The sequence below is a fragment of the Miscanthus floridulus genome, chromosome 1, assembly GCF_019320115.1.
Source record: "Miscanthus floridulus cultivar M001 chromosome 1, ASM1932011v1, whole genome shotgun sequence".
NCBI lineage: Eukaryota > Viridiplantae > Streptophyta > Magnoliopsida > Poales > Poaceae > Miscanthus > Miscanthus floridulus.
The window spans coordinates 12,589,699-12,609,441 of record NC_089580.1 but is presented as its reverse complement, the minus strand read 5'-3'; the positions used below and the strand labels follow the sequence as shown (position 1 = coordinate 12,609,441).

The window sequence follows — 19,743 nt, the reverse complement described above, 5'->3', positions numbered from 1 at the left end:
AAAAAATTTTGACATGCCACAACTATAAATCTGTTCACATACAATGATCAGAGATTCAGAGTCACTTAAATTTCCTCTAACTTGTCATGCTAAGTACATTGACTAGAGATATTTGAATATTCTATTGTCTAGTAAAACTGCAATATCAGAGCAGGCATGTAACATTAAGTACTTAAAACATAAAGGCAACAACAAGAGCTAATTACAAGAAACGAGGAAAAACTATTTTATACCTGCATGGGAGCATGCTTGTACATGATAGATATGGTTGTAGAACTCCAGCTCCAAATATTCTCGGAAACCTAAGATATCAGGAGCATATGATACTCTGTTAAATAATATATATACCCAACATGCAGCACATATCAATGAGACTGAGAAATTAGTACAAGGTGGAATATATTTGACATATATTTTAGTTGTTAGACTACCTCCACTAAATCATTGAGTTGTTCTATGACAGAACTATGAAAGGCCAATTGAATTATGATATATAGAGATAATATTTCCACCAATTGCAGGACTCTTGTTTGGTTATCATAACATGACCAAAATAGAAAAAGAATCTGTAGTGCAGAAATCAAAAGAAATAGGTTTCTTTACAAAGAATTGATCTTTTCAAATTAATTGTACAATTGCAGGATGTTAGTTTCATAGAAACATAATGAAAAAAATTGACCTAATTTTCGTTTTCTATGTAGAATAAAGTAGACAGCAGCAAGAATATCAACACGACCATATTCCATTCTAAACCAAAACATCGATCTCATCATTTTTATGCAACTGTGAAAATAGATCCTTTGTAGGAATGGAAAGAGAGAGCAGATCTAAGAGGGAGATTGAGAGAGGGTGAGAGAGAGGGCACCTTGCGCAGGTTGGGACTTGGAGGGGACAGGGCGGCAATGCGGGCATCAGGGAGCCCCGTTGGGGCAGCGGCTGCCCACGGCGCGTGCGCGGGGGCGCTCTCTCGGTGCGGCAGCTACCGGTGGCGCGGGCATGGGCGAGCCCCCTAGGGGCGATGGTGGCGGCGCGGACTTCAAGGAGCCCCTCGGGGAGGCGGCTATCGATGGCACGGGCGTCAGAGAGCGCCCTTAGAGCGGCAGAGGTGTAGGCGTCGGATCCCCTTGGGGGTGGCGGCAGCACGGACATCAGGGAGCAGCGGTACGGTGTGGGAGGAGCCCGGCGGCGGCAGGTGTGGGAGTGGGAGGATAGAATGGGGCAGGTGTGTGGCTAGGGTTTCGCATTTTTATTTATGCCTCCACGTAGGACCCACACTGCAGTATTAGTAGGCATGTCTTCGAGGCCCCGTTTGGTATGGATTTGTGCCCAGCTCCTGGATCCATTTTTTGGCTCCCGCTACCAAACACCTTGTTTGCCATCAGCTCCTTGCGGGAATCCCCGTGTCTTGCGCTCTCACTGACACCGTGCGGCTGGTGGAGCTAAAAAATGAGCTTCTCCTAGCTCCGAGATCGTGCCAGTGGGCCCAACCGCGTGGAGGCCGGATTTGCCCTCGACGGCATGGCTGACATGGGATGGCGGGTGTGGTTGTCGGGGCAGCCGCGAGGGGGGGCGCGCGGCCACAGAGGCACACGAGGGAGCCGCCGCCGGAGCAAACACGGAGGTCGCCCAGGCATCGAAGCCGTCGAGCATGGTCGCATGGATCTGTCGGGGCGCGCGACCGCGGCCGCGGTCATGGAGGCACATGTGGGCGCCGCCGCTGGGGCAGGCGTGGAGGTCGCGCGGGCGTCAAAGTCGTTGGGAGTAGTCCCATGGATACTCGGCGGCGTCGAGTCTTCAGGGAAGCTTCCGCGAAGGAGACGAGGCGTCGTGCCCGTGACCGCGAGTGGATAAGATGCGGTTTCACCTCGCAGCATTCATCGTCATTTCATGCATGACTCGATGGATATAATAGACAAAACAAAGGGAATAAAAAGAGAGAGCAAAATAAAATAAAGGGAAGTAGAAAAGAAAAAAAAAAGAAAAGGGTATCATCGTCATTTCATCCTTTTATCGAGAAGTTGTTTAACCAAACGGTTCACAAAAAGTGCTTCAGCTCCTCCAGTGAATCTGCTCCACATGTGAATCCACGACTGAAGCTGTTTTGATTGGAGTCGAAGCTCTACCAAACGGGCCCCAAGTTTTTCACCTGGGCCGCGCGGCGAGTAGTGGGCACGTCCTCCAGTTTTTCGCGTGAGTCGCACGCGAGCAGGAATCCTGTCGATTCCGACTGGCCGTCAGGAGTCTTTCAGTGCATTCCTAACAGTCTTTATGTTTCCTGTGGGTTTTCAAGAGACGACAGGAATACTCAGGACTCATTCCTGTCGGTTTTTTACCAGCCGACAGTAGTTACAGAAATTACTGACGGTTTGAACGAAACCGACACGAAAAATAAAAACTAACTAGTGTAAGTTGTATGTTTGCCGGTATACTCCATCTGGTCTAGTTTATAGGTCGTAGTATCTGATTGATATGGTCTCCTAAATCAAACTTTTGATCATTCATTAATTTTATATTATATTGTTTATGATTATTGGATAGTACATTTGATTACAAATCTAAAAATATCAAATTTGTATTACAATAGTTAAAAAATTATTGGTAAATATTATAAAGTTTTTTTAGGGAAATCTTAACACACGTGAAACGTATTATAAACTGGACTGAACGGAGTATAAAATAGTTGAGTAGCTGTTCGTTGTGCTTTGCGTGCGTCCATGGAGAAGACGGCCGCATTTTGCACAGCGCGCGCTGCATGCCTATCGTAGCAAACTGCACGTGATTTTGCACCTTGCCTAGATCTAAAAAACTGGCAATCATAGTCGGCACCAGTGCGAGATCAATTAAAATATTTACTGCCAGCAGTATTAAACTAAGATATCCTGTACGTGTTGCTTGCGTTACGGACTTACGGGAGTTTAAAATGTTTCTTACCTGCTGACAAAACGGCCGTCATTTTCTGCGGAAAGATATAGCTAGCAGTAGATATAGATTTCTGAAAGGCCAAGGTGAGATGTTTATAGCAGCCTTGATCCAACAATGATAAACTTAATTAACTCGAGGGCGGCCTTCTGTCACGCAAAAGGCAAATTAAGGGAAACATACGGAAACGTACAAAAGGTAAATTAAGGCCAACAATAGTTTCAAATTAAAGAAAGCGGTTGGATTTTTGTATCCTAGGGTGTGTGTACTATACTATATATAGCATATAGCTAGCTCGACGGAGCAAAAGCTACGTACCTGCAGCTCCAACGACCTGATTAACGGCGTGTTTGAGACCGCCCTCCGTAAAGAGCTAAACCTATTTGGCTAAAAAAATATGAAGCAAAGCTAATAAACGTGAAGTGTAACAGTCCCATATATCCCTTAATTAGCTAGGGGCGCGGGCCGGGTAAGGCCAGGACACGTCAATTCCTATTTATACTAAAATTTTGTAGGCCATAGAGGTAGGAGTATTATTTTACACACACCTATCTCTCTATTGCTTAGCTAAGACTACGTTCCTAAAGTATTATCTTGTGCAATCGTTTTGTAATTTATTTACAGGATTGCTCCGATCCACGCAGTACGTCCGTTTCTCAACGCTAATAATCTTCACGTGGATCGGCAAAGAGCCATTTGTACAAGACTAGAAATATGTATTATTATTGGTTAATCAATGGCGCCTACAAACAAGTCCAGATATAGCTCACCCGACTTTGATTTTGACAGAACGCCAAATCGGCGACATATATTTCTGTACTTTTACCTCGTGTGTATCACCTTTCCCTGGTGGTGTTGTGCAAACTATCATTTTCACCTGATTTAGGCACAAAACCAGAATCCCAGGAAACGAATTTTATATTATTTTCCTTGACTTTTTGGATGGGGAGAGGCCACGAATGAGCTAACCTTTATACAAATTCTGATGAAAAAGAAAAAAGAATAGACAATAGAGTGATGACCTAACATTTGCTTCCAAAGAACTAGCACTATATTATATATTTGGGGACAACATTTTAGGTTGGTGCAGTTTTGCGGTGGCACTACCTATAAAAAGAGGAACTCCTTCCCATGGCCTTTTTGGACATGATTGTGTGGAGTGGAGGGGACTGGCTAGTACTACTATCAATCTAGATACTCATAATATTTTGCAAATAATTTGCAAGGATCTGAGGTAACTAGTAGGTAATTTCTTGATCAGCACTACTGTACTAGCACATTTGTTGTCGTTGGCATCCTCACTTATGTATAGATCGATCATTCCTTCCTTGTCTAGCTAGCTAGTTCTTTGGACTTGTGTTTGTGTAGCCACATATATTCCTTTTTCTTTTTTTCCTCTTAGTGAAATACGTGACTCGTGGCACGGTCGAGAAAAACATATATTCCTTTTTTTCTGAAAAGTGGATATCAAAAACATTTTTATTTGAAATCGTCATTTCTCTGGATCATATATACACCACCAGATCAAGAATACTGCAACGACAATTTCTACTACATATATACTTTGAGTCTGTCTCTGTGACTGAAGGTTTGTTTAACCATTAGTCACCATATGTGGATGATTTTATCAGCAAATTAACCAGCCGCGCCAGCGCGTCCCCGTCCATGTCCCGGCGCCCAGGATGCCAAGCCCCTAGGCCATCAGCTCCAGCAACCCTGCTCTCTCGCACGCACACCACCTGGGTGGCGGCGGTGCCTGCACCAAAGCCTCATGGAGCCCTGCCCCGCCTGCTCGGCGACCCTCGGCAATCGGCACCCTAGCGGCGGCGGCAACAGTGTCCTGGCTAGCGGTGGTGCCTGCGGCACAGTCGCATGGAGCCCCACCCGGCTGGCCGTGATCGGCCGCTGAGCCCTCGCACCACTGCTTTTGGAAAGAGACAGAGGCATGCTCACCGGCCGGACGTCGCCGCGGCTCGCCTCGCTTGGATCTCATGGTTAAGGATGGCAATGGGTATATACCCGTCGGGTATCGCCGGAACGTTCTCTTCCCCGCTACGAAAAATTTATCCCGTCCCCATCCCCATTAACTGTCTCGGGTATAGATTCTTGCCCATCCCCGTACCCGTCGGGTATCGGTCGGGTAACAGATACCCGACGGGTACTGCATACCCGATAAACAAGGACACTTGGGGTCGCAGTTTTGCAATCGGAGACGTTTCTTCTTCACCCAGGTATAAGTGTCGGAGTCTCGAAGATGCCGAGGAGAAGGAGCGAGGTTGCGAGGGGGACGAGCAAAGGTGGTAGAGAGACCGAACTGAGGAAGCGAGGGGCACGAGCGCTCGTAAGACAGGCGTGCTTGTGCTGCTGATGGAGATGGTGATGAAAAATTGAACGAGGGTTCCTAGAACACACAAACTATATATATGACTGTTCAGATTTGGACCAAAATACCTATGTTGAGCTTCTTTAAGCCTAATACTCGCATGATAGCTCAAATAGTCGGGTTCCCCAACGGGTAACGGGGACGGGTAAACAGGGAACGTTCCCGTACCCGCTATACCCGTCGGGTATGGATTCTTGCCCATTTAGATGCCCGCGGGTAGAGATATGATCCCATCCCCATCCCCTAATGGATCAAATACCCGTCGGGTATCGAGTATCGGGTCCCCGTTGCCATCTTTACTCATGGTGCTCCGTTCCTCACCTCATAGAAGAAAGGTGGGACAGTGGAAAGTGACGGATTCACAGATAGGACAACACAGAGGCAGAGGAGTATGTATACATGAATCATCCAGAGGGGAAAGTGATGGATAGGACTAACACATAGACAGAGAGGAGTATACATGAATCATCCAGATCCCTTCATCTCACATCTGACGCACCACAGAAGTTGACTGACAAAAAGACAAACTCACAAGCGACTGCGAACCAGTAATCTCATATACTTTTGGGAAAGCAAACAATTATTGGTTTTAAATTATTGTCTTGCATTTGGGCATCAATAATAAGGATGTTATCATTTGCTGCTGCAGCTGTTAGAGTGTTATTATACCAACCCCTGCCGTCAGCTGGCAAAATGGAAGAGTCGAGCTTATTTCTGCAGTGGGCGATGAACACGCTGTGGCACGAGCAACCCGCGGCCGCCGCCATCAACGACGACTGCAGCAGCGAGGCAACGTTCCCCTCACTCCAAGCGCTCCGCGAGGAGTCGCACGCAGCCGAGATGGTGCAGGAGCTGATCGCGGAGGCCCCAGCGAACAGCTGGAGCTCAGGCGACACCACCGACGGCAGCAGCGGCGGCCGAGGCAACAACAACTCAGCCCCTGTGGCTGCGGCGGCGGCCATGGACCACGATGTCGTCTGGCCTGCGTCGAAGACCTCGCCGGTCAGCAGGCCCGCCTTTAGCAGGAGCAGCAGCGGCACCAACCCTCCTCTGAGCTGGAACTTCAGCGCCGCCGCCGTCTCGGCGCAGCTAGGCAGCGACGGCATGCTGCCGGAATTCGCCCCCAAGCGCGCCCTACCGCCGGACCAAGTGTACGGATCGCTACCGGCAAGGAGAGCCGGCTTGAGGAGCCCGGCGGGATCCATGTCGGCGCCGTACGCTCAAGACCACATCATCGCGGAGCGGAAGCGGAGGGAGAAGATCAACCAGCGGTTCATCGAGCTCTCCACCGTGATCCCAGGCCTCAAGAAGGTCCTGATCCAGATTAAATCCATTCATTTGTTCGTCAATATGACACAAATCACTTAATTAATGCAACTCTTAATTTCTTATCAGATGGACAAGGCAACGATCCTTTCAGACGCGACCAAGTACGTGAAAGAACTCCAAGAAAAGCTCAAGGACCTGGAGGCTGGCGGCAGCAACGGGCGCAGGAGCATCGAGACCGTGGTGCTCGTCAAAAGACCGTGCCTCCATGCTGCGGCGGCAGGGCCAGACGACGATGGCTCCCCATTGTCAGCGTCGTCAGGCACGCCGCCGGCAGAGAGGAAGACGCAGCTGCCGGAGATTGAGGCCCGGTTCTCGGAGAAGAGCGTCATGGTGAGGATCCACTGCGAGGACGGCAAGGGGGAGGCCGTGAAGGTGTTCGCCGAGGTCGAGGAGCTCCATCTCAGCATAATCCATGCCAACGTCCTGCCCTTCGCAGAGGGCACTCTCATCATAACGATCACGGCAAAGGCAAGTTTTTTTTTTACTAATAACCAGTCTTTTTTCCAAGAAAAAAGAAACAGTTTTGGCATCTTCCACTGCACACAATCTAAGAACCTTTTGAACTTTTGATGGTCTTTTTTTAAAAAAAAATGCTGGTTAGGAGTTCCTAATAATGGAAGAACATAATATATATTAAATACAAACTAAACAGTACAAATGAATGGCAGAATGCAGGGTTCAACCTTTACTTCAATGATAAGTTGGGAGAGAAAAAGTCGAGACGCTACAGTAACTAAGGTGTTTTAGTTTGTTTTAAGTGTCAAACTTCTCTACATCTAAATATCATGTTAGTTTAATTAAATCCACCATGAAATGCCTTCATAGTGTATTTATTTGGTATATATTATAGGTGTTTATACCATGAAATGTCTTCATTTGCAATATTGGTGTTTATAAATTTTTTTGTCAAAATTAGAGAAAAGTTTGACTTAGGATAATTCTAAAACACCTTACTTATAGTACATTATGCACAACAAACAACAGTTTTGATTAGAGGTAAACAATACAATATCGGGTGTATATATTAAAGATGAAAAGACGACTTAAAATCCTTGTATACTGATAGATACAATTCATTTCAATGTTTCTAGTTGTTTCACGCCTCCAGATTATATATCACTCAATCATCTATACTACAACTACACAATTTAACAGTTATATTGGATAATGATCTTACCTTTGTTTGAATGGTCAAGGTGGATTTCCCCACCTGAATTTGCATCGATATGCTATGACACAACCATAGATCGGCGATGATTTTTAGGAAAAAATGACACAAATCCCTTCAATTCAAGGAAACTACCAAGTTAATCAAGACCTCATCATATCACTTTGATTGTTTGTACAGAAATTGACCATCCAACGTGAGATAGGAAGTTGATGGCACTACTATCGTCTATACTACTATTGGGATTTCACCTAGAGAGTCCCTCATGATTGGGAACAAGGGGCACTGTGACAATGTGTCCAAGTAGAAAAGCGGCACCCGAGAGTGTCAATGCTATCAGCACATGCAAAAAGTTCAGCACACGATGCTTGCTTCTTTGGCCTCAGTCACAATTGTGGAGGGCATCGTTAGGGTCCAGCCACTGACCTAACATGAAGCATGTAGAGAAGCACATGACAACCATGGCCAGCAACCCGCCACTAAAACCCCATAGGCAACCTCAGTTTTTTTTCCTTTTGATCTCATCATCTATATTTTTTATCTATCAAAAAAATGTCAGTTAATGTGCTATATATTCATGTTGATATAATAAAAAAATGTTTGATCAGGTGGAGGAGGGCTTCACTGTAACTGCGGAGGAGATCGTTGGCAGACTCAACTCTGCACTACTGCACAACCAGCATAACAGATGCTGCAACAGCACTGATGAGTGATGAGGAAATAAACAACAAACTAGTTAATCTAGCGCACGCCCTATATATATGTAATGTAAATATCCGCGGCGGTATGAAATTAAAATCCGACGGTATATGATGATGTGGAGTGTTTCACTGTTTCTTCTTCTTTTTGTAACAAGTTTACGGCTTTGGGTTTTTTTTTCGTACGTCTCCCTTCACGTAACGTGCATGGGATTGACCATGCACAGTGCATGCATGAAGATGCACACTAGTGGATCGATGTGCTCGCGCGCAACGAGAATTCCTGCGCCACATGTTTGCAAATAATATAAGTTGGCACTTCGCATGCAGCATGCAACGCACCCATGCATCAAGAAACTGGCTTGTGTTTGTGTCACGGAAAAGCGCACAAGAAAGATGAGTTCAGACTTGGTCACTTCCAAGTTCCAACCAAGCCCTCATTTAGTTGCGCAGATTCGGTGGCGGCAGATTCATAAGAAATAATTGTCCAATCTAGGCTCAAAACGTTCGTCTCGCAAAGTACAACCAAACTGTGTAATTAGTTTTTTTATTTCGTCAATATTTAATACTCCATACATGTACCGTAAATTTGATATGACGAGGAATCTTCTTTTTGCATAGTGTTAAAGTTGGAAATTCGGTGGAACTGAACACACCCAAACAAATCGCGCAAGTACCAAGCAAGTGGCCTGCTTACAAATTGTCAGGTTAGTTGATTTGAACCACCAAAGACGTGCATGTAAAGTTATTATATACATACATATAGCGATGTACGATTATCACTGTTCATGATGTACTATAGGTTGTGATTATTATATACATACAGCCATGTTTATTGCGATCCATGTACTATATATATAGGTTACCGTACATACCCATGCTGTCTAGGTCGATCGGTCGATCTTTTATCCATGGATTTACGATTAATCAGTTCAGAAAGAAGATTCACGGAGCACTACCGGTATCCTCAAATTTGCCGAGTATTTTTATATTTGTCAAGTGTATTCTCTCAGACACTCGACAAACAGGTTTTTTGTCGAGTGTAAAAAAACACTAGATAAAAAAACACTCGGCAAAAATGGGGTTTGCCGAGTGTCAAAAGAAAAACACTTGGCAAAGATAAAGTTTGCCAAGTATAAAAAAAACACTCGGCAAAGAAATAAAATATTTTTTCTAGAAAAGAAGGAAAAGAAAAAAAATAAAACTTTGCCGAGTGCTCAGATCTAGAACACTCGCAAAGAAATAAAAAAATTCTGGAAAAGAATGAGAAAAAAATAAAAAAAAACTTTGCCGAGTGTCCAGATATGGGACACTCGACAAACAAAAAAATATCTTCTTTAACCCACCCAGCGCCCCACCCTCCCTCCGCACCCACCCCCAGCGCCCCCTCACCTTCTTCCTCGGGTCGCACGCACCCGGCCCCAGCGCCCCTCCGTTTTCTTCCTCGACCCCCAGTGCCCCCTCCCCTCCCCGCCGGCGCCCCTCCCTTTCCTCTCCCTCTCTTCCCCGATGGCGGCCGTCTCCTCCTCTTCCCCGGATCCAGCAAGGCCGCCCCCTCCTCTCCCTCTCTTCCCCGAATCCGGCGGCCTCCCCGTCCTCTCCCTCTCTTCACCGACGTGGAGCGGCGCGGGGGGCATGGCCCCTCTCCACTCCAGCGCGACACGGGGGGGCACGTCCCCTCTCCACTCTAGCGTGCTCTAGCAGCAGGCAGCGGCGGGCGGCCGTCCCCTCCCTCACCCCAGAGCACCTCCACCACCGCCCCCGGGGCTGGTTTCGGTGGAGGGCGGCTGGATCCGGTGGAGGGCGGCCGGATCCATGGCGGGACCGCCCTCCGGCAGCGGATCCTGGGCCGGCAAGGCCGGATCCGGCCGCGGGGAGTCCTGATCCGGTGGTGGGGAGGCGGATCCGGCAGGTGAGGCGACGCTCCTCCTCTGACGAGCGAGGCGGCACAGGCGGGCTGCGGTGACGCTCCTCCTTCACCTCTTCGTCAGCTCCAGCGCTGGGGTCGGATCCGGTGGCGGGGAGGCCGAATCTGGCGGCGGCGAGGCCAAATCTGGCGAGCTACGGCGGCGGTGGCGTGGTGGTGGTGGCTCGTGGCGGCGGCCTGAAGCTGGGGAGCGGAGGCGAGACGGAGGGCGTAAAGTTGGGCCGCGACGTAGGGGAAGGGCGCCGCCGAGGAGACCGACGGCGGCCGGCGGAGACTGCCCGGTGGTGGCTTTTTTTCAATTTTTCGAAAAAATGTTTACCGAGTGTATTTTGGGCACTCGGCAAAGTCTTTGCTGAGTGTCCGACAAAAAGCACTCGGCAAACTAGCGTTTGCCGTTAAAGGGTTTGCTGAGTGTCGTTTGCCGAGTGTAACACTCGGCAAACCCTTTGCCGAGTGTTTTTGGGACTTCGCCGAGTGCCCCTGCCACTCGGCAAATCTCCTGTATCCGATAGTGGAGGGTACTTTAAATGATTAATAGAGTCTCTGTTCTTTCTCAGTAATAGCATGTATACAATTTTAAACTAATGCAGATGTTCTTGTAGTCAATCATGTGGGATCGAGGAAACTGATGAAGAATTGGATCAGGAGTTATTTTGTGGTAACTAAGTTACCTAGGAGAAATTTCTTGGGGAAAAAGAAATTGAAAGTATTTTCTCCGTCCCGAAAAGAATTGTAACACCCTAAAATTTGTATTTTTAAAAATAGGATTAAAATGATTTATTTATGATTTTTTGTGCAAATGAAATATAGGAAAAAATATTTTTTTATTATATTAAAATTCATCATAAGGAGTAGCAACATGGATGAGCATACATGTCGGTGCATTTGATTTATTTGCAGTGAGTGGTTGAATCCAAAATTCAAAATGCTTTTGAAAATGAATTTGAAAATGGCTTTGAAATAAAAGAAAAGAAAAATAAAAGAGAAATTGAAAAAAATTAAAAAGGGTTTCAAAAGTTCGCAAAAGTTCAGTTTTGGAAACCTCCCAAAAGTGCTCATTTTGAAAAGTATGTTTGAAACAATGTTTGAATTTGCTTTGGTTTACATTTGAATTTGGAAAATAGAACAAGATTTGGAAATCAGAAAAATTGCTTTCTCCTCAATCTGGCCTGAAGGCCTGCTTCCTCTCCCCTTCTGGCCTGGCCGTGGCCCAGTCTCTCTCCCCACTAGCCTGTTGCTGGTTGGTCCAACCAGGTCTCGCCCCTCCTCTCACTGTAGCCCAACCTCGCCTCAGTCCGCTCAGCCTCACTCCCTTTCCGTCGGCCCAGCAAGCCAGGCCGCTGCCAGCGCGCCACCGCAGGCCAGCTTGGCCTCTCACTTCTCCGCGGGCCGCTTCCCTCTCCTCTTGGGCTGCCCCGTTTTCATCGCGCGGCCCGCGTCAACAGGCTAGCCCAGCCGAAGCCGCGCGGATGCGCTGGCCCCTTCCTCCCTCTATGTCTCTATCGACTCGAACCTGCCTCCTGTGTCACTGACGCGCGGGGCCCACTGGTTGGTGTCGTCTTCCTCCTCCAGCTCATGACCGTCACGGACTCTGCTCCACCGGGAGTCCGTCTCCGCGCCGATTCCGCCGCGCCACCCCTCTTAAATAGCAACCAAACCCGCGCCGCACCCCTATCCATCCTAGCTCAAGTTTTATCACGGCAGCAGCCCTCGTTTGGATCTTGTCAGAACCAGAGCTCGACCCACCGCCGCAGTTGCCGTCGTTCGCGGTTTCTTTGCCCCTGTAAGCTGGTCTCCGAGCTTCGCGTTGGCTTTGTGAAGTCACCGAGCCTGTTTTCCCTCTTTTCCTCGCTTTCTTTTGCTTACACACCAATGCCAAATCCTTGCAGGAGCTCACCATCCGCCATCCCGCGCTTTGCATCGTCGTCGGTCCCCTCCCACCTCCGTTTTTTGTCTTGGTGAGTTCGTCGTCATCCCCTCTCTCTCCCCGTGGTCTTCCCGTGTTAGATGGTGGACGGAATCGCCCAAGCTGACCACGCCGACGACCTCCCCTGCTTTTCTGGCCGTGCGCCACCGCCGATAACTCCTCCCCCTCCCTATTTAATCTCCACCGTCCAGTCTAGATCCAACGGATCAGATCCTACCGTACCTCTTCGGCCGGCATACTTTCATAAGAGCCCCCGCAAATTTTTAAGATCTAACCCATCATCCCTGGTTTCTTTCAAAAGAGCCCCTGTCTTTCTTCAAAATAGGATCCACAGTCCTCGCCCAGATTTAAAAATCAGATTTTATTTATTTTAATTCAAAAATTAAGTTTTATCTATTTACAAAATTGCCACTACCTTCTTTAGGTCATATCTTCTCTGTTTTAACTCCGATTTGATCCGTTCAACTTGTGTTAGGTTCATAATTTCATAATCTACATGTTCATATTACTGTTAGATATGTTTTCAACTTTAAAAATTCAAGGTTAGATTTTAGCTTTGATTTAAAAATCATATTTTAGCTTTGTTTTCAACTTGTGATTAAAGGAAATCTTGTTTAATTCATATCTTCTACATTTTAGCTTTGATTTGACCTGTTCAAGTTGCGCTAGATTCATTACAACGAGATCTACGCGTTAGTAACAATGTTTATCGTGTCACTATTTTTGGAATTTTATGGTTTAAACTCTAATTTGAATAATAATTATGCAACTGGATTTTATAAATAAAATATAATTTGTTTTACTTTAGCTTTATAATTCAAATCTAAATTTGACTTAATTCAATTTATATAAGCTTTTATATAGTTAAAACACATGAAGCTTATAGTTTTATATTTTCTCTTATGAGTAGATCTTTCGGTAGCCGTTTCTTTCAAACCGTAGCTCCGATTAGCGTGTTTTTCGTGTCCGTGTGATCATAGCAATGCGTAGATTTAATTTTAAATTCTTTTTCACTCATTGGTGTATTGTTCTAATGTAGCTATGTTTGAATGCTATGCATGTTTGTTCGGATGCTTGTGTGGTGCTTAATGATCTTGTCCAGTCGGTGAGTTTTACGTGGTGATAAAGAAGCAATTCTTTGGAGACTACGAACCAATAGAAGAAGGATATAAGTTTAAGGCAAGTATAGCATGAGATCTTCCTTGTTACCTATTTACCTTTAATCACTTAATTCATATTGCATGTGTCTACCTTGTTGCCAATAAGGATATCCAAGATATTTAATATCTTGTACCTTGACACCATGGGATATTGTATTAGGTAGTATGATGCTAGTGCTCAATTAAAGACCATGATCTTGTAACTTGGCTAATGGTATATGCAATAAACATTAAAAGATGCTTTTAGCAACATGGAACAAGGGGGCTAGATCATTGGGTTGTTTTTATGGTGCTCTAGATTCCTCTCCCTAAGGACTTATCTATAAGTGATCATCCGGGACTTACAGTATAGCTGTGAGGGCTACATGGCTCTAGCTTTAGCTCAGTATGAGGATCTTTTCTAGCTTGTTAGTGGTTACCTTTATTGACGTAAGAATGGCTTGACAAATCGGGTACAATGCGGCCTTTGTCCCCTTGTGTATAGGTTGCGCGTCATTGTGCCATCGGGAAGAGGGGCTCTACATCTATTTGCTGAGTGAATCTAATGGCCCTAACTTGTTAGATGAATCTTTGAAAGGCTTCATAGTGAACTCTGCCGACCTTACTTGGAAGTGGGTCAAGAGATTAGCAACCTCGGGCGAAAGGGTAAATCACGACTCACAGTGAAAGTGTACAACCTCTGCAGAGTGTAAAACTGGTATATCAACCGTGCTCATGGTCATGAGCGGCCTTGGAACCCTTACGAAATAGATGATCATTAATGGTTAATGATGATGAACACTGATAATAAAGATGCTCACTAATAATTACTATTTATGCTATTCAATATTCATGTTTACCTGATCATATATTTATATGGGCTTATGAATAAACTTGTTGCCACCCAATTGCTAAAAGATGACTCATTAAAAGCTAATCGCAGTTAAACCAGTGTTAGCCTTTTGAGCCTCATGAACCCCATGATATATTTGTTGAGTAAGACATGTACTTACGCTTGCTTTATTTTCCAATTATTTGGATAAAAATCTCGGATGGGTACTAGATTGCTAGAGTTTGGAGGAATTAGACTTGTGATCAACCAGTCAGTTGTCCCTGTGGAATTGAAGTCTTCACCCGAAGATCGGAGTTATCTTTCCGTTGTCTGCTGTCTAAGATTATATCCTTTATACTAAGTACGTTATATTTGGACCATTGTCTTTTGATATTACCCTTATTTATAGTTATATGTGAGATTTGACTTCCTGGGCTCACATATGGTGTGTATCTGGTTTTGTTCTTAAAACCGGGTGCTACAAAAGAATAAAAATCTAGGATATATTGCATGGAGTTAAACTATTTCAAATTGAACTAAATTTATATAAAAATGTATCAATATTTATGATACTAAGTAATTGCCATTAGAATCATTTGTCGAATATATTTTCGTGATATACCTTTCATGTTATGAACTTTGGTCAAACTTTATATAGTTTGATGACTAATGACAGGAATATATAATTTCATCTTTTTAGGGACGGAGGTAGTAGTATGTATATATTTAATAAGGTTGTGTTTGGTTCTAGGATATAAAGGATGGGACGGTTCTGTCCTAGTTTTTTGGTTGGGACAGTCCTGGTTTTTTGTTTGGTCGTAGGGATAGGATTATCCTTGTTTTTCCTGTTTGGCTCAAGGAATGAAGAAGGATATGGAATGGAAACCGTTAGGTATCCCTTAGCGATGGGTCCACATGTCATTCTCTTTTCCACCCTAGTCCTCCCATCATCTCCCCAAACCTGAGCACACAAGAAAAAAAAGCACAGCCGGCACAGCGACGACGCGTGGCCAGCCTAGGGGTGCGGCATCCTCGGCGGTGCGTGGCCAGCCAAGGAGCATGGCCTCCCCGATGGTGTGCAGCTAGCATAGTGGGCGGGACCTCCCCGGCAGCGCGTTGCCAGCCACAAGGGCAAGGCCTCCCTGGCGGCACGTGGCCAGCCAAGGGGGCATGGCCTCCCTGGCAGCGCGCGGCCTGCCCAAGGGTCCGAGCAACCTGATGTGACCCTATCGGCGATGGCGCGGGAGGGCCGCTCCCCCAACGAAGGTGCGGCGTGGCGTGGGAAAGCCCACCGCACCGGCGGGGACGACGGCATTGTGACGCTAGGGAGAGACTGACGGGAGTCTGAGCGATGGAGGAAGAAGAGGAAACAGAGGACAATGACGTGAGGAGCGGATGAAGCGGTACCTCACATCTCAAGGGACAAGATAGGATGACATCTTTGAGGTATATTCTCATTTGGGTACCATCCTATCCCCTATTGTGTCCACAAACGAACATTGGGACGAAGTGGGATATCCCACCTTGCCCGAGTCATGTCCCCAAACCAAACACTACCTAAGCAAAAACAACATAATACTATGTTACCTACTTAAATGTGTGTTGTGGTGTACTATTGTAAAGTAAAATATGTACATGCACGCAATTAGCTGATAAAGTGTAATTACAATAAGCAATTGTGCTGAAAACCTTGTGAGAGTGATGGTATATGTTGTAGAGGCCGGAATTACTCTCTTTTTCAAAAAGACGCCCATGGAATATGCCAGGATTAGAATGAGTGGACCAGGCTCTCGACGAAGGTATAATAACATAACTAATTAAGGGAGTAGTGGTGTTTGGATAGATTAATTTAAACAGGGGCACGGTGTAGATTATTAGTTGAGTTAAATTAATAGTTAATAGTACCATCTACGGTAAACCCTCTTCATGCAGGGCCCATTCTAATACTCTTTTTAGGTAATGAGGCTGGACCCATTCTGATATGCAGTATATAAATAATATACTATTCTTGGCAAATGGGTGATCGGCCATGAATCGTGATTGAAACCTTGTGTTGACACAGCAGACAGCGCAATCTATGATTTGAACCACCTCTATATTATTTTATTATGCGCAACATATATTTTCTTATTACCATTATTGCTAAGCTAACCGAAAGGCATAGTTTATTTACTGATGACCCGTCAAAGATTTGGAACATAAATAAACGTTTGTCTTCGATCTTGTGGGGTGATTGGAAAGGAGGCTAACCAAGAAATTAAAATGTTATCACGAAATCTGACAGCGTGAAACCAAGATTTCGCATCGTCATAGATCACTATGTGCTCTCATCAAGACTGGGGATTTTGTTGCTTCCATTATACTAGTATCAGTGATCGGTCTTCTCCCCACCTTACGGGTCGATGTTTTTAAGGGATTGGAAAAGCTTCGCCGCTATTTTTATTAGAAAAAAAATAAGTGTTGGTATAGTTTTTTTTAGTGAAAACTGGGTCAAAAAAAAAACCACGCAACCAGTGAGTGCCACACTACCCACAATTTTGGTGCTACAACTACGACGATCGATCAACTGCCAACTCTATACAACTCTTAGTGCACTGAGCCAACTAACCAACTTGTTCAGAATGAGATCAAGCGAAACAGACAGGCACTAGACACCGGGCGGGTCGTTAGGTCTCGCGACTCGGAGCGCCCCCCCCCCCCCCCCCCCCCCCCCGCTTCCACCACCGTTGGTCCCCCTCCCTGTCCCCTCCGTCTTATCGCCGGAGGCCGGAGGGAGTGGGGATCCATCGTTTTTAATAAGTTTTTTCCAGTAGATCGAGTCCTTAGGGTTAGGGTCTGTCCATGCCAAGTTTTTTGGTTTTAAGGATTTATCTCCTCCTCCTCCTCCTCCTCCTCCTCCTCCTCCTCCTCCTCTCCGGTGACGGCGAGATGGCAGGGTGGAACCGTTTTCTCCATGGCGGCTCTATTGAAGATGAGGGTGACAACTACGGCGTCAGTGTCCTCACCAGTATGACATGGAGACTTTTATTTCCGGACGACGACATCAAAGCGAAGATGGTGTCGCCGCCATGGAATAATTTTCTCCGGTCTCTTCTTCATTTTATCGTGGTTAGATCTGGCCACGATGAAGGACTAGGGAGAATAAATTTTAGTTTGGTCTTCCTTATTCTTCGGTGGCAGAAAGAAAAAGAAGGAAGACACCAGAAAGAAGAAGTTTCTCAACTCCGCCTACATGAATATTGGCCGTCATTCGTTGGGCGTCTGTTCTCAGGCCTTTTGCAGAGTGTTTGCCTGTGCGGTCATCCATACTGCAAAGCGTCAGACAGGTTTGGTTTTGAGATCTGGAGCTATTCATAGCGTGGGTACAATTTAGATAAAAATCAGTTTCTGAATATTTGTGTTATCCAAAGTGTTTGTAACGTGTTGATGTATCTCGCTATTAACCAATTTGGTTGAAACCGCGACCCAACTCAACTCAGCAAGTTTTTTAACTAGGACAAACCGGAAAACCCCCCTTGACAAGTACAAACTCTGCGAAGAGACAACTCAACAACAACTAAGGCGACTTCATCGAGAAGACAAAGAGCCGAGGACAACTATTAATCAGAAAAAACACACAGCAAAAATCATCTTCTGGTTCCTTGAAAAAATAACAACCTCACCAATGACTAGGACATATTTTTAGTTCTGTCTCGTGGCATCATTGCATCTTTAGACGGTCTCTTACACTGCATTATTGGGCATTACTTGTGCCAGAGTGTTATTGCCAAAATGCCAAGCGCATGCGAACCAGAGGCGGATCTACGGGGGTTATGGGGTCCGTCGATCCCCTGCAAAATTTGTAAATCCATTAGCAAAAAAATTAAAAGAATATATATTACGTAATGATTGAAGTTGATTCCGATGGGTTTTCGGCTAAATTCACCAATACGACCAGACCAGCTGTCTGCGATGGAGCCCACACGAACCACAGAGCACGTGCATGCAATGGTGACAGACAGGATGGCATATATATATTGGCATGAGTAGATGCACCATGCTCATGCTCGCTCAGACACTCATTGGAGGAGGACGGATCGATGGAGCACATCTGCTGCACCATGCTCGCTCAGACACTCATTGGAGGAGGACGGACGGACGATGGCGCACCTCTGCTGCACATGCATGCGCCTTTTGGACTTTTCCGGTCTCGTCCGGCCGGCCGCCTACGATGATGCCAGAAAACCCTAGCTCGATCAAGAACCGCTGAATCGCCCATATTTATGCCCGGAGTGTACGTGAGCTAGCTGAGGGCAGACGACAGGTCCCGCAAAAGGCAAAACAGCACGACGAATCATGCATGGCCGTGGCGCCATCGATGAGGAGGCCATATATACTCCACCAAAAACACGAGGATCCGAGGGGCCCCAGCCCCAGCAGGAGGATCGATCGATCGAGTAAGGCTGTACTACGTGGTGCTGTAGGGATGACGGCGGCCCCCGACCAAAGGCAGCGCGAGCAGTGCAGTAGGAGTTAAAGATGTCAACGGGACCGATCCCTGATTCCCCGCGGTGAATTCTTGCATTAGGGGATGGGGATGGAGAAGAATTAATCCCCACGGGAAAGGATTTGGTAGAAATGTTGTCCCCGTCAGGGATGGTTGCCTGGTCCCTGACCCCGATCCCCGTCAACCCACCCCGCGAAGCAGTGAAGCAATAGCAGACAACTTGCCAGCCCATGTAAAGGCCCAATAAGTCGTGGAGGTATACAACGCACCATCCAACCCTAATTCCTCAATTCCCCATCCGGTCATTCCTGTCCTCTAGCCGCAGCCGCAGCCGCAACCGCCGCTCTCTCGCTCTCGCACGCTCCCGTCCTCAATTCTGCACGCATCGCTCTAAACCCGTAGATGAGAGACGGAGGGAGTGGAGGGCGCAGGGCGCCGGCTTCTGCGGTGAGCCGGCGACCCAGGCGAGGAAGAAGAGGGCAGAGGAGAGAGAGAGAACGGAGGAGGGGAAGAGGGCAGAGCAGGTGCATGGGGCGAGGTGAAGAGCAAGACGCGGGGCGCCGTCGGCAGCGGCCTCGGCTCGGCCGGCCGTGCGGCGGCGCTGCGACCTGCGTCCACGGGGAGGAGCAGAGCTGAGGGAGAACGGGGGAGCAGAGCGGTGGGCGATGGTGACGGCGAGGGCGCCCCGCGTCTTGCTCTCCCTCTGCCTCGAGCTCGCCTCTACCGTCGGCGGCTTCGGCGAGCGCGGCTTCGGTGGTAGAGGCGAGCGCAGCAGCCGAGGCGGAACTATGGCGTGCTTGGTGAGGTGCTCGTCGTTGGCGTCTACGACGGAGGCGGCGAGCGTGCTTCACGTGTTGCGGGGATGGGGATCCCCGCGGGGATTAAATCCTCGAGCGGGGACGGGGATGGGGAAGAAGTGCTCCCCATGAGCCTTC

The 19,743-nt window shown here is 46.8% G+C and overlaps 1 protein-coding gene across 1 annotated transcript; it reads left to right on the top strand.

The window, feature by feature from the left end:
- The first annotated feature begins 5,995 nt into the window (after positions 1 to 5,995).
- LOC136473190 (transcription factor bHLH18-like) lies at positions 5,996 to 8,597 on the top strand. The gene is made up of 3 exons (XM_066470871.1): positions 5,996 to 6,613; positions 6,698 to 7,099; positions 8,408 to 8,597. The coding sequence occupies exons 1-3, from the start codon at positions 5,996 to 5,998 to the stop codon at positions 8,510 to 8,512; spliced, it is 1,125 nt and encodes a 374-aa protein (XP_066326968.1). The 3' UTR covers positions 8,513 to 8,597.
- Positions 8,598 to 19,743: the final 11,146 nt, after the last annotated feature.

Bases quoted from the DNA above. Each gene is read 5' to 3' on its own strand.
- LOC136473190 (XM_066470871.1), top strand. From the start codon at position 5,996: ATGGAAGAGTCGAGCTTATTTCTGCAGTGGGCGATGAACACGCTGTGG. The intron at 6,614-6,697 runs GTCCTGATCCAG...ATTTCTTATCAG, and splicing joins TGATCCCAGGCCTCAAGAAG to ATGGACAAGGCAACGATCCT. The intron at 7,100-8,407 runs GCAAGTTTTTTT...ATGTTTGATCAG, and splicing joins TCATAACGATCACGGCAAAG to GTGGAGGAGGGCTTCACTGT.